The 15,874-nt window shown below is 38.3% G+C and overlaps 1 protein-coding gene across 2 annotated transcripts in view; it reads right to left on the bottom strand.

Annotated features, from left to right (window-relative positions):
- LOC130915756 (PDZ domain-containing RING finger protein 4-like) overlaps positions 1–15,874 on the bottom strand; it is a 301,297-nt gene that overhangs the window by 35,272 nt on the left and 250,151 nt on the right. For both annotated transcript variants that reach the window (XM_057835785.1, XM_057835786.1), the window contains exon 3: positions 8,951–9,053. In XM_057835785.1, the coding sequence (XP_057691768.1) occupies positions 8,951–9,053 (103 nt within the window). The remainder of the gene's footprint in view (positions 1–8,950; positions 9,054–15,874) is intronic.

Below are 15,874 nucleotides of genomic sequence, written 5' to 3' on the forward strand. Positions count from 1 at the left end.
AATTTACATGAGTAAATTTTTGAGAAAAAATGTACTTCTAAGAGTGGGTTTACCAAGCCATACTTTTTACTTTTCTTGCGTAGATTTGTGAAGAAAAAACGCTACTCGTACTCTGCTACTTGGGGCTTGAGTCATTACATTTTTCCTCTTTATTCTACATATTAGATGTATTATTTTTTTTGCCAGCGATGACAAGAGTAACAATTTGAGACATCGCAAAAATAATCAAATGACCCTATTATACCAAGCAGGCACAAGCTTGCCGTTCTATGATCACGCTGGCCTGTTCAATCACATGGCGTCTTTAAAGCACCATAAAAAGAAGTATTTGACATAGTACCCTGCCCTAAATATGACTCGAAAGCGAAGATTTTAACCTCTCTCCCAGTTTTATTTGGCACCAATTGACCACGAAAAATCGGAGATACAACCCTTTTTTTCTTTCTTTTTTTTTTCTCTCAACCTGTCCTGTTCAGCTGTTTGAAACAGAATGGAAGTCTAAGTGCCCGGATAGTCTGATCAGTTTTAATGTTTCACATTGAGAGTCTGACATACTCCCATTGTGATCATGCAACATACCTCGTTTATTATGACAAAGCAGCGAACAGGAAGGGGTTATGGGTGGAAAGAAGAAAAGAAACACAAGAGAAGAAAGGAAAACACAAATTCCAAGAAGAAATACATTGAACGTCTAGACTAACTACTAATATGTTGGTGCTATCTTCAGCTAGATGTATTTCCGGTTAACACCACATGGGGGCCTGTTGACCAGGGAGAGAGGGGGGCGGGGGCGTCTATATGCTAAGTGACTGAAAGGGGTAGAGTGTACACAAATCAGCTCTTTTAATTTCATAATAGTAACTGTGAAAGAACTATTCACTGTTCAAACTAGGAACTATTTTCTCCACGAGAGGGCACGCATGCTCTTTGGACAAATAATGCTGCATTTCTTTTATTTCGCTTTTTCTCGACGGAATTCAATGTTTTTTTCACCCCTTTTCTTTGGTTTAATGTGTTTTTTTAAATGGGTTATTGTACAGTTCATATAGATAACTTTGTACCGAGAAAAAAAAATACCATTGTTTAGAAAAACAAAAAACAAAAAGGTCAGCAGTTAGTCACAATGTTACTCATTACTTGAGTGTTCGTTTCACCAAATACTTTTTACTTGTACTTCAGTATATTTTTTGGATGACTACTTTTACTTGAGTAATATTATTTTGAAGTAACGCGACTCTTACTTGAGTAAAATTTTTGGCTACTCTACCCACCTCTAGTGTGCACACTGATGTGTCTCCAGAGTTGAGAGTGCATTGCTCTACTACAGCGAAAGGAGACGAGTCATTGGGGACACTTGCTTCTCTTCATGATGATTGGATGCTCTGAGGCTGTATCTCTTTTTGATAAATAGCGGAATGAGCTAATCAGTTATCTTGTCGTATTAAAATCCACGGGAGACATTTTTCAACTTTCATTCCGTTGTTCTCAGTTGAACCGGAGACTTTCATAAACATCCCAGCGACACTTAATTTGTTAAATGAATTAAAAATTAATTCCTGGTGTTTTTTCTGTTGTAGCTGCTTGTGTTTGATAGCTTGACTACTGCCACTCTAGTTTCTTTCTCTAGCTGTGGGTGCCTCTGAGCCCCTCCACCGTCACAAAGCACTCACAGGCGGACACACTTTGAGCTTCTTCTCATTAAAAGACCAACATCCGCCACTGGTGTATTGCCATAAATATCACTGAAAAACAAATCTATTGCTGTTAATGGCAGTAAATGAGTAAATTATATTTGGCTCTTTTCATAGAATAATGCGGAATAACTGGACCACAATAACATCTCAATGGTGTCAGTCCCCCCCCAAAAAACAATGCAGGTTTTTGTTTCGTATAACTCAATTCTTCCCACATTCCAAAAACAAGCAGGAAAACTCAACTAAAAAGAAAGAATGCAACAATTAAAAGAAACAGCAACTTAAAGAGCACTTAGAGAGAACAGACCTCAGCCTAAGTTAGCAAATTCAAAGCATTTCCATATTTAGTGGTGTTGTTACGCCCTTTAATTATGAAACAAGTTATCACAAAATTCCATTTCTTACCTCAGTGACCTTTGACCTCATTACTATAATTTTAATAACCATTTCCGTTTCTTTGGCAAACATATGTTGGAAGTTTTATACTGCCTTTTATTCCGTTATTGGGAATTTTTTTTTCTGAACTCTGTGACCTTTGACCTCATGACTCGAACATTTAATCACCTTTTCCGTTTCGTATCACAAACATATTATGCAAGTTTGATAATAATCCCTTGACCACTTCTTAAGTTATCTTGAAGACAAACAGACGATGTAACCAAATACATAACCTCCTTTCCGGGTAACAAAGGCTGCACGTTTAGACACGACCGGTGTTCACTTTTAACAAGAACAAATAGCCTTAAAGATAGAAACCAAGCAACTTCAGCAACCTGGAAATTGCACTGTGGGGAACATAGACATGTTGGAAAGGTGAATTGGATTTCAATGGTTCTCCGTAAAGTGTTGTCAAACTGCTCTTCTCTTTTACTGACTCCTTCAATTAAAGTCATTTAAAGGAATGTCTTCCCTGTGTCCTCGCTTTAGCTACTGTGAGAGACAAATGTTTTCCATGAGAAGTATCTTGGCTGCAGAAGTGCACAGTCATGAGCTTTAACGAGCAACAAAGCCCGCCGAGTGTAATAGAATTTGTTATTAACAATGAGGCGTACAGAGAGGCTTTAATATATTATATTTGTTCTGATGTGACAAGGTGTTTCAAGTGGATGCACACATCTCTCTGCGCTCAGTGGGTGGGAGAGTTCAGAACTTAATTCAAATGCAACAAATGGAGAAGGAGAGGTGGGCTGTCACCATGGATGACAGCAGTCACAGGGCCTCGTGTGCAATACACTAACGACAATGACTGTAAAAGAAAACGCTTGTTTATTACCGTCAGTCACAGTTACAGTGGGGAGAACAAGTATTTGATACACTGCCAAACTTGCTGATACACTGTATCAGCATACAGGGGGCCTTGGCTAACAACAAGGAACAGAAATGAACTATGGTGGTTCCATGACTTAAGAGTGAAATCCATTCTTTAACCATGCTTGTAAATTAGTTCACTCACACGTCAAACCCTCCAGTAACATTGTCTGATAATAACTTTTAAACCAAGAACCGACAGTGACGCACGGCCTCATCGGCCCAACCCGCAACTGAAAATTACCCTAAACAACGCCCAAACACACCCTTCTTCCGGACCACAGCCCGCCTCACCAGAGCCTTTAAAAGACTGAACTCTTTAGCTCGCGTTTTTTTTTTTTTTTTTTTCAGGAATATTTTGTTGATGGCGACTCTGGATCTAATCTTCATTCTCGCCTAGGTCTCTTTGCTGTTTTGCTTTGCTGTATGATTGCTGTCGACTTGGAATAAATTGTCAACTTGTGTTTCGAAGCCTTTTTCCAGCCTTTAAAATGGAGTCAGTACAAGGGGTTAAAATTAAGCGGAATTGTGCCTTTTGGCCGGGTTGTCGGGGTTCCGCCGGCCCAGGTCGTTAGTGTGGTTCCGGCGGTTCGGCTGGCGTGATTCCAGCAATCCGGCTAAAAGGTCAGATTTCTTCACCCAATAATGTCCAACTCCAAAAATACGACACTGATATCAAACTGATACGATATATGCAGTCGTGGACTTAACATATTAATGGTGATAGCATTGTGGTGCCCTACTGGATGATTAGGAGCTGACAAAAACACCAGAAAGACAGGCAGGTAATAAGTGGACATGGCAGCTCTGCCATATGCGTATTGGCCCAATACCAATAATGAAAAACCAATGTCGATACAATCCGATATCATTTTGAAATACCTTATTGGCTGATATTATGAGCTAACTGATAATGTTGGACAGGTCTACTAAGTTTCCATTATTGAAGTATTACAGAAGTTGAAAAAACTAAATAAATAAAAAAGCAGCCTAATGCTACTTTGTATCCCAAAAACTAGTAGTCCGTAGTTGGGTAAATCGTAACAAAAACGCAATGCATTATTGTCAGAGGTCAACCGATATATCGGGCCGATATCTGGACTTTTCCCAGCATCTGCCATTGACCGATTAACAAAAAAATTAAAAGCCGATTAAAAGGATTTTAATCAGGCATCTGTGTGGGCAACTGTGGCTGCCGCTGACTTACGGTAGGACCCTGGAGGGACCCTGCAGCAGCTTGCTACAGGAAAGCTGGCCTGCCTGTTTTGTAAATATTGTAGGTAAGGTGTTTACTGAGTGATTCTTACAATCTAAATCAGGGGTGTCCAAGCTTTTTGCGAAGGGGGCCAGATTTTCTGTGGTAAAACAACACGACCTTGGTTGATGTCCTTTACGTACAACAATATATTTAAGCAAATTTTAGCAAGCCATTCTGTGTGTTACATTTGCTTTATTATTTTTCTAAATTAATAATTTCAACAATCTCGCAACTAGCCTTTTTGGCGTTCTTATTTGACTCACGGGCTCTTGCGAAATACTGCTGCTGTGAAATTCAACTAGCTTCAAGTTGCTTCAATTTCTCGCTGCGTATCTTCCCTGTAATCTTGCCGTACATGTCAGCGTGGCTTGTTTGGTAATATCACCTCACATTTAGCTCTTTAAAGACCTGCAACATGAAGCAATTATCAAAGAATCCCAAAATTTGAAAAATGAGGTCCTAATGAAACCCTTTTTTCAAATTTGTAAAAAGAAATGTCAAAAGGAATATGTGTAATAAGCACTCTAATATCTATAACCCTAGCTAAATCCTGTTTTTTATTTCTCATGGAATCTGCAGATGCACGTGTTGCATTAATCTTTTTTTTTTTTTCAAAAAGAAATGTCAAAATTCTGAAATACTCTCAAAATCATGAAATTTTAGGTGTATCAAATGTGATACATTTGGCAATAAAGGGTTAAAAACAGCGACTGTCTTTTTGTAAATGAGGCAGTCATAGTTGTTGGATATTTTACTGAAGAAATAGTCCAATTTCCACCTATCCTTGAAGCCAACTTTCTTTTTTTTTTTTTTTTTTGTTGATTATCGCCATTTTAGAAAATTGGAAGTAAAGGGTCACACGGAGTAATATTGCTTAGAGTGCTGTTGCCTTTTAGTGGGTAAATGAGGAGCAGCATTTAGTGTGTAAGCTACTTCATATGCTGGCAGCAGTACTGCTGACCAATTTATTAAGTCTTTGTGCGGGCCAGACGTTATTGATTTTATGACAGAGGCTGGGGGCCGGATGAAATTTGACCACGGGCCGCATTTGGCAGCATTCACAAAGCACATTAGCTTTAGCATGGCGAGCATCCTCCTAAACTCTCACTTGTTTAAATGTCGTCGTGTCGTCCTGGTTTCATTATTTGCAAATAATGTACAGTTCTTGCTGAGTGTGCATAATCATAAAAAGAAGTGCTGCATTTGTTAGTTTGATAGCACTAAACCCAATTAATCTTTTTAGTCACAGGTCATCATCGTACATTTGAAGCCTCAAATATCGGCTTACAAAATCGGCTTTGGATATCGGCAATCGGCTGAAAATGTCTTTACATATCAGGATCGGCAATTGGAAATTCCATAACGGCTGACCTTTGATTATTGTAGAGTGTTTTTACTGATTGCAAACCATTGAAAACAATAAGAAGGAACAGAACATCTCCATTTTGCCTGACGAATATGGAAGCATGATGGCAAATGATTCATGCTGTGTTCAAAGTGGAATATCATCTGTCGCTCTTAATCCCCAAATCTCCACTCCAATCTGTCCCCTTTACAAGATATGCTTGGGGAGTCAATTAGTATTTGGACGCTTACACCACCTGGTAAACATAATCAAAGATGGGCTGTTGAGAAAATGTGCACAGCCAGTGTGTTTTTGTAAACATAAATATGACAACTTTAGCAACTTAAACTGAATAGTTCTGAATAGTTGGGAGGAATGTTAGATTTATTATTTTCTAGGAAGTAACAGCATTACAAATGCAATACATACTGCCAACATGACTTGCCAGAAAGCTTCAGTATTGCCTCATTTGTCAAAGACACATTCTCCTGGAAGTGTTGTGGCTTTTTAATATAAATGTTGGCAAATACCAGACCTGTCATTTCAAAGTTATTTGTGGGTCTTTTTTGCTTAGACAGAAATGGACCAAACTAGTGTCCATGTGTTTTTATAACATTACGACTCACAATACTGAAAGAAAAACATTGCATATTAATACTGTGTTTTTACTACTTTAAAACAAACACAGCTTCATATGGTGCTGTTTAAGTAGTGCCAAAAAAACTGATTATTAGATGCATCACGATTCGACACGTACCAATTCGATTATGATTCATAAATGTTCAAAAACGATGATTTCCCCCAAAAACTCAAAGCGGAACGAAATTCAAGACACGTCTATCGCCCGGACATCTTTAACGGACGCACGCACAATGTTATGATGGATGCTGCCGGTAACTGAGTGAGAGATTCACTCCTTTTCAAAAGACTTGAAAATAAATTTGTGTATGAGACAGGCAGGCTTCTGTGCGCGTTATTTTTTAGAGCGAGAGGGGAAGAGAGAGAGTTAGTTGCTTCTTGTCTTTCAGTTGTCCAGCAGTAGTTTCATGTCATGTCAGTTGAAAAATGTCCTGACTGTGTTGCTAAGTCCCGTGTGCATCTATAAGAGGTGAGTACACGAACCCTCTTGTACTGTTTAGCCTTTATTGTTAATGTTTTTGAGATGTTAACAGTTAGCGCCGAGCGCTAAGCTAATTAGTGAATTCGCTATTGTGTATTTCCATGTCCATTTGTGCGTTGTTTGTTGGTGTAGACAAGTTACTCCATATGCAGAACCATGATTAGGTACGGGGGTAACACTACAAACATACGAAATAGTACAGAAATCTGTGAAAACAAAGTATATTGGTTAAAAGAAGTCTTATTTCTAAAGACACTTTGTTTCCAGAAAATGTGGAATTCATTCCACCTGTGTAAATGTTATTGTATTGTTGAGCGAAATAAGTACAGTGGTACCTCTACATACGAATTTAATTCGTTCCAGGACCTTGTTTGTAAGTCGAAATGGTCGTATGTCGAGCAGGATTTTCCCATAGGAATACATTATAATTCCATTAATTCGTTCCAAAGCCTAAAAACATACACTAAATTCTTAATAAATACTGCTGGCACTGTTACAAATGGCAATTAAACATAGAAAAACAAATAAGTTATGAATAAATAAGTCAGAATAATATAATAATAAGAAGAATAATTAATAATTATTCCTGTAAATAATGTAACGAATTGGATTCTAATATGGCGGACACTTTTTACTGTCCCTGAACGCACCGCGAAGCTGACGTCACGGTGAGATAGGTCGGTGCGGTAGAGATAATACTTTCGTTTTCTTGAGAGCAGTCAACTGCTTAAGACAATGGGCGTTTTGTGTTGGATAAGTTCTTAAATAAATGATAAAAACGTGACGAAGCTGGCGATTTCCTTGGCAATGTTACCACAATAATAATTGTCACCTTAACTTATAAATAGTGGCGAACGGTGGTCGGAAGAGGACCATGGAGCTGTATTGTTGAGCCAGTTCAGGGACGCGCACACCAAGCTCATATTTTTCTATAACTTGCATCTTCATTTCAAAGGTAAGCATCACTTTTTTCCTTGTTTCTCCAACTGTATCAACTTTTTTTGAAAACTGTGTTGATTTCTCACACAAGAAAATCCACCGTGCGTTCGTTTGCAGTGCTGTCATGTCGTCGTATTTCGAGCAACTCGTCGGATGTAGAAACAAATGGCGGCTCAAATTTTACGTCGGATGTCGAAAAGATCGTGTGTCGAAGTGATCGTATGTAGAGTTACCACTGTATTACCTTTGAATAGTTAATGTTTTTGCACCTTCTTGTGAAAAAGAGTATCTCAAAGTCAGATGTGTGTTGTATGGGCATGTTGAGAAATAAGTTCTGCCTTTAAAATGGTTAATGTTTTTGAACTTTCTTGTTGAAAAAAAAAAACAAAAAAACAACAACAGTTTAAAGGCAGCTTTTTGTTGTATGGGCATGTTTCCATCGCTCCTGTTGAATCATTAGGATTTTTGAAATAAATAATGGACATAAATTTGTTCAGCTACTTCATTAATTAGTAATGTGCGACGCATCAATAATCGTGATAACCGTGATCATCGTCAATACCGTGATCATCCTTCAATAATCGAATCGTAGCACCCTGAATCGTAATCGAATCGAATCGTGGAGTGCCTAAGATGGCACACCCCTAGTGCTGTTTGGATAAAAAAACTAATGAAAAATGAAAATCTAATCCAAAACAATGGTTCAGGTTCAATTTGAAAGGCAAAGAAGAACAAAATGTTGAATGAAGGAATTATTTATTTATTTTTTTACTTTGTTTTTTGAGGAACTGTTGGGGGGGGGGAATCCACATAAATTACACATACACATTAAACACTTGGTAAAATACTTTCACAGATTCCAATTTATACCTAAATTGTATTTTTTAAATTGTCATTGTTTGTAATGTAAGCTATTTAAATAAACAAATATAAAATCAAATCAGTCTGTTTATTTAATAAATTAAGTTCTTCAGCTTTCACTTTGTGAAATGATCAAATGAATCTTTGATCAAAAATTCAAATGAATTTTCTAAGATATACCAACAAATTAAGGTGTTAATAGATTTTTGGTAAAATTTTAACAATTTATATTTATCATTGGCCTACTGGAAAACTACCCAATTACCACTTTAGAATGAATAAGGTATATTTTCCCATGATCTGCTGCACAAATATACCAATCTTATATATTTTTTTCTCTTGACTATCATTGCAAAATCGTATTGTGATGAATTGAAGCCAAATTACTGGATCATAATTTGAAAAGCAAAAATTGGAATTGTTACCTCATATTCCAACTCTTCCGTCCTGTCAGCGTCTGCCGGAAGTGGCGAGAGGTAGTCGGTGCCTTCGTAGAAATCTTGCTCCACGGTGTGAAGGGAGTGACAGCTGTCAAAGGGGGAATGGAAAGAGAAATAGGCGGACATAAGTTGCATCTTGCTCGTTTTCTTTCAAAGCCCTTTAACGCATTGAGTGACAAGATTTCGTGTCGCTTTTGTCCAGGCTGCAATATGGTGAATAAAGACGGCGTCAAGGGCTTTCACAACAGCTTGAGTGTGTGCGATAAAAGTAAAGCCGCTAGTCGCTAATAACAGCTCATTCCCTTGATTTGCCCATTGCTCTTGACTGACAACCCACCACCCCCTTAGACACACTCATTGTGCAGCACAAGCCAATTATGATTCCATCAATTACTAAGAGGGAGCATCAAGACCACACAGGATAACTAAAACTCCATAAGCACGCTCAAGCAGGCTGCAAGCATATCGACAAATGGGACACATTTAAACACTCTTAAAAGTGATATCGAATGGTGACCATTAAAAAAAATGAAAATGACTCCATTAACGTAATATTATATAAAGAAAACGAATTTGGCAAACAAATTAGGCTTTTAAATTTTTTTTTTTTTTAACTATTTCATAGTTATTCCATCCATAACAGTGCATCAGGGAGTATCGACTTTTTTTCAGCAATTCCGGTTGTGACATCACAACTGGAATTGCTGCTGATCATGTCAGCTTGATAGTGCTGCGCTAGCTCGTACATGTTGGCAGAATGAAAGAACGATAATAACTTTCTTTTGTAACTTTTCACCAGGTTTACACAGACTGTAGCAGGGATTTTGCACCACTGCTCCACACAGATCTTCTCTAGATTGATCAGATTTCTGGACGGTCACTGAAAAACATGGAGTTTTAGCTTCCTCCAAAGATTTTCTATAGGGTTTAGGTCTGGAGACTGGTTACGCCCCTCCAGAACCCTGATATGCTTTTTACGAAGCCACTCCTTGGTAATTCTGGCTGTCTGCCTCAGGCTATTGTAATGTTGAAAGACCCAGTCATAACCCATTTTCAATGCTGTAAGTGAGGGAAGGGGTTTATTCCCCAAAATCTCACAATACATGGCCCTGGTCATCCTCTCCTTAATACAGTGCAGTCATCCAGTCCCATGTGCAGAAAAACACCCCCACAGCATGATGCTACCACCCCCATGCTTCACAGTAGGGATGGTGTTCTTGGGATGGTACTCATCATTTTTCTTCCTCTAAATGCTATGAGTGGAATGGAAAAGTTCCATTTTAATGTCATATGACCACATGACTTTCTCCCATGACTCCTCTGGATCATCCAAATGGTCATTGGCAAACTTCAAACAGTCCAGGACATGTGCTGGTTTTAGCAGGGGAACCTTCCGTGCCATGAATGATTTTTAACCATGATGTTTTACTGTATTACCAACAATAACCTTGGAAATGGTGGTACCATCTCCTTTCAGGTCAATGACTAGCTTCTCCTGTGCAATTCTTGGCTGATTCCTTACCATTCTTAGAATCATTTAGACCCTAAGAGGTAAATCTTGCATGGAGCCCAAGTTCGAGGGAGATTGACATTCATGTTTGGCTTCTTCCATTTTCTAATAATTGCTCCAACAGTGGATCTTATATCATCAACCTGCTTGGAAATTGCCCTGTAACACTTTCCAGCATTGTAGAGGTCTACAATTTTGTCTCTGGTGTCTTTGAACAGCTTTTTGGTCTTGACCATATTAGTAATTGGAGTCTTCCTTATTGTATGTGGTGGACAGGTGTTTATAAGCAGATAACTGCCTCGAGTAGGCCAAAAAGTCAGACTCAAAAAGTCCACCTCCACTTATTCATTGGACTTTTTAAACGTGACTAACAGGTCTTTGGGGCTCACAATTCTAGCTGATAGACAGGTATTCAAATAGTTAGTTGCAGCAGTATAATACAAATAAATTATTAAAAAATCATACATTGTGATTTCTGGATTTTTTTTCTTTAGAATGTCTCTCACAGTGGACAAACACCTACCATGACAATTTCAAACCCACCCATCATTTCTAAGTGGGAGACTTAGAAAAAAAATCGCACGGTGTTCAAATACAGTGGTACCTCTACATACGAAGTTAATCCGTTCCAGGACCTTGTTTGTAAGTCGAAATGGTCGTATGTCGAGCAGGATTTTCCCATAGGAATACATTATAATTCCATTAATTCGTTCCACAGCCCAAAAACCTTCACTAAATCCTTAAAAAATACTGCTGGTACTATTACAAATGGCAATTACACATAGCAAAACAAATAAATTATAAATCAAAATCGGAATAATAATAATAATAATAATAATTCCTGTATTAATGTAACGAATCGGGTTCTAATGTGGCGGACGTTTTTTGCTGACCCTGAACGCACCGCGGGGCTCACGTGCCAGAGACAGACCGGTGAGCTTGAGTTTCACTTTCACTTTGAATGTTTTCTTGATAACACCTCAATTGCGGCAGACAGAAGGTGTTTTTGTTTTGAATAAGTTGTGAAATAAATGATAAAAACGTGGCGAAGTTGGCGATTTCTCTGGAGATGTTACCACAAAAGGAATTGTCAGCTTAACTTATAAGGACTGGCGAACGATGGTCGGAGGAGGACCGTGGAGATGTATTTTTGAGCCATTTCACGGATGCCCACCCTACGCTCATATTTTTCTGTCATTTGCATCTTCATTTAGAAGGTAAGCGTCAACTTTTTCCTTGTTTCACTACCTGTACCAACCTTTTCTGAAACCAGTGTTGATTTGTCACACAAGAAAATCCGCCGTGCATTCGTCTGCGGTGCTGCCATTGTCGTCGTATTTCGAGCATGTCGTCGGATGTAGAAACAAATGGCGAGTCAAATTTTACGTCGGATGTCGAAAAGTTCGTGTGTCGAAGCGATCGTATGTAGAGGTACCACTGTACTTATTTTCCTCACTGTATATATGGCAAGCTAGCAGACTGCAAAAATCTGCAGCATTTTTGGCATGCTATCGTTTTAAAGTCTGTTGTAGTTAATAACACATTTAAAACGGTCAAGGGGACAATCTGAAGTGTTAAACCTGTTTAATACCTACAACAGAAATTACTTATAGATGACCTGCTAACTAGCTAGCTACGCGACCCCACGCGGTCGGCGTTCAGTTTCTTAGAGGGACAACTGGCGCTCAGCTACACGAGATGGAGCAAAATCAGGTCTGTGATGCCCTTAGATATCAGAGGCTGCACACGCGCCACATTGAGTGTGAGCCTAGCTGGAAAACGGCGCCTTCTCAGCAGCCGGGAGAGAACGTGATTAAACGAAGCCGACCAGCAAACCGGCAGCGTTATTCCCATGACCCACCGGGCAACGTCTGGGAAACCTCGAGTCTTTGGGGTCCGGGGGGAGTATGTTTGCAAAGCTGAAACGTAAAGGAATTCACTAAGAACGGGTCATAAGGCCACATTGATTAAGTCCCTGCCCTTTGTTCACACTACCCCTCGCTACTACCGTATGGATGGTTTAGTGAGGTCCTCGAATCGGCCCCGCCGGGGTCGTTTCCTGCCCTGGCGGAGCTCCGAGAAGACGAAAACACACATTTTTATGAAAAAAACAACAACCCCGTGGAACTCGATTAAAAAAAAATAAAATTAATGAGAAGTGGTGGGGTCAAAGTGCATCATTCGCTGTCGCCTTGTAAATCTGCACTGCCCCCTAGGGCCTGGCATGAATACTACATCGTTTTCATGCGGAATTGCAACATTGTTCGAATGGAGACGGGCCCATATAAAGGCAAACATGAAATGTTTCATCTTTTCGGAGAGTCACCATGTAAACGGCCCCTAAAAAGGAAATATAGTTTGGTTTGTGAGTGGAAGTTCAACAATCTTTGCTGCATGTGGATGTACCTACACTTGGAAATCAAATCTTCTACAACACAATCATCTATTTAATGTTGTAATTAGATCAATACTAAACAGTCATTTGATTACAGCTTTACAGAATTATAATCACTTTGGGGGCACGTTACTCAGGCAGGGTTTGGTTCGATGACTAGTGGAGAAAATATTGTAAGTGGTCCTCTTTAGCGGAGATCTCAGCAAATTATTACCGAGCACCAGGAACCAGACTAGGATTTGTCACAATGCCTGCACATTACAAACATAACTACCTCTGGCAGTAGCTGCAAGGAACATAATCATGCGTGACACAACATTTGTCATATCTATCAAATCTGTGCTGTATTAAATTGTGCACCTGATCGCAGAGATGACAAGGAAGAAAATGTGAATTTTATGGGGCGCATTGATTACATCTGGGCTTGTGGCCGCGGGCTGCGAGTCGCCTGCTTCAATGTGTTGCCCAGTTTTTCCCTTTTTTTTTTTTTTTAAAGGCCCATTTGCTTTAATCACCCAGTAAACCTTCGATGAGTCTAAATCGACTTTCTTGCTATAACTGCCAACAAGGTCCTATTGGGGGAGTTTGCATTTGCATATTACATTCAAGTGTCAATAATTCTGTGCTTCAGTAAAACTGTTGCACAAATATTTAGAGTAATGGTCTCTCTATACAAAAATCTGAAAAAAAGACAAGACAAACAAAAAAGTTTGTATTGTTCATTCCCAGGAGGTGAAACCTACTTTTTAAGTGTTTCCTCTTTGTTGCTTTGTGATGTCTAAAATAACAAAATCAAGGTGACACCAAGGGAAATAATGACTCCTGCTTCTTTTGTTGTTTTTCAAGAAAAATCTCTTGTTGATACTCTTCCTGTTTTGTATGTGCATTTTTTTTGTCATTAATTTTCCTAAACCACAACACATCAATATTTTCCTGTCCTTAGTGTTAGATGATTAAAATAAGAGTATAAACGTGCAAGGGTTCACACCGTTTATTGGTTAATAAAGGATGATGAGGCAAAGACCAATTAGGCACCATCTTAATCAAAATGATGGTTTTGTTTCTTTTGTTTGTATTCTATTCTTCAGTTTCTATTGTGCAAGCTGGTGATCATTAATAAACGATATGACAGCTATATAGTTATCCCAGGGTCCCCCCAGGATTGATAAATCTAAATTCAAGACTTTTAAGACCTTTTTTAATGCCATTTCAACTGAAAATTAATACTTTTCTCGCACCCATTATTTAGATAATATTGAATCATATTAAAAAAATAAAGCACTGAACATCAAATTTAACCTCAATTACTACGTGTGTTTGACAAAAGAATGCACATTTACTGAAGATACAATTAAAACACGTTTAAATATAAGGTCTTTCAGATTTTTTCCCCCCCAGTATAAAATTGATTTTACACTATTTTTGTAAAGCAACTTCAGAAATTACATTTGCAATACAACAGGTTTCCCTTTTAAGAGGACATAGTCAAGGTGGTAGGTTGGTGATTGTCAAGTTGGTCACCTTAACTGGTGATTGTCAAGTTGGTCACCTTAACTGTAAAGTGCTCGGGAAAATCTTGCAATTGGCAGTGAAAGTTTAAAAAACAGCCACGACATAGCAGTAGTTTACCATTAATTACCACAAAATAAAAAAGCTACACATTATCATTTCCCTTGGTAATTGTTTTTTTCTAATCACATTACAAGAAGTATACAAAACACATGTTCATCCTTTGTTAGCTATTGAAGACATTTCTTTTAATCAGATAGAGAAAATCCATACTCTTATTCAATCAAGAAAAACATTTAAGTATACCAGGAGGTGTTTTACTATCACCTACATTATAATTTGCCTATCACCATGCCATGTTATTCAGATCAACGTTACCCCGCACTCGTTTCAATACTAGTGTCAACCGTGTTGTGTATCTGAGGGTGATGGTGGCTCTATGACTCCGGTTTATCCATGCTAAGGCTAGTGCACCTGCCAATACCCCATTGAACATGGCTAACTCTTGAGTTAAAACTACGAAATTCACATTCATTCGAAAGGCAAACCGTGCAGAAATACATTATTGCATCTAACACATTTTAATTGGAGAAATTGGCAACTTACTTTGAAATGTTAAGCAGGTCCACTGCCTTCGCATGACCCATAAACTGCGACCCAAAGTATCTGGATGCGACTTGGTCGCCGATCCAATACCTCACATGCTGGTCCAACTGTTTGGACTTGGTTGTCTTGTTGAGGCTTTCGTCGAACATAACAACTAAGGCATCTGAGCAGTTCCTTACGTTAGCACACAGTACTGTGCGATTGCCTGCTGTTGTGATGTTGATGCTAATGATGGTAGCAGCGCACGCACGAGGTGCATTATGATTTGTAGTGCAATGCATCGTAAAAATTCTACGCGTCATCTTCGTTATGGATTAAAAAAAACAAAACTGTCACGGATATAATTTAGGTTGCACTGAGATGTTGTTCAAAATTAAAACCACGGTGAAAAAATTCCAGACTTACGACAGATAATTTAATACTTTTAATACCTTTAATAATGGGAAACTAAATTCAATGCTTTTTTAATACTTTTAATAACCCGCGGGTACCCTGTATCCCTCGTTACTTCGCGCTTCAAACTTCACACCCTTGGCCCATCACAAAATTTTTTTCAATTAAAAAAATACAGTATTTTATTTTAAAATGTTAAGATATGTCAATGTACAAATCATTGCTTTCTTATATATATATATATATATATACACACATCTAATTTATATCATAATTACTACATTTGCAGTGCTTAAAAAACAATTATAAAAAATATACATAGTATACATAGGGGTTTTTTTGTGTTTGTTTTTTTTTAAATCATACTTTGTGGAACACATCTTATTTGTATCTCTTTCCAATGCTGTTAAATCTGAATAAATACAGTGAACACATAAAAAAAACTAATATATACTGTATATATAAATATATATGCGCATACAGTACAGTGATCCCT

The sequence above is a fragment of the Corythoichthys intestinalis genome, chromosome 5 (assembly GCF_030265065.1).
Source record: "Corythoichthys intestinalis isolate RoL2023-P3 chromosome 5, ASM3026506v1, whole genome shotgun sequence".
Lineage (NCBI taxonomy): Eukaryota > Metazoa > Chordata > Actinopteri > Syngnathiformes > Syngnathidae > Corythoichthys > Corythoichthys intestinalis.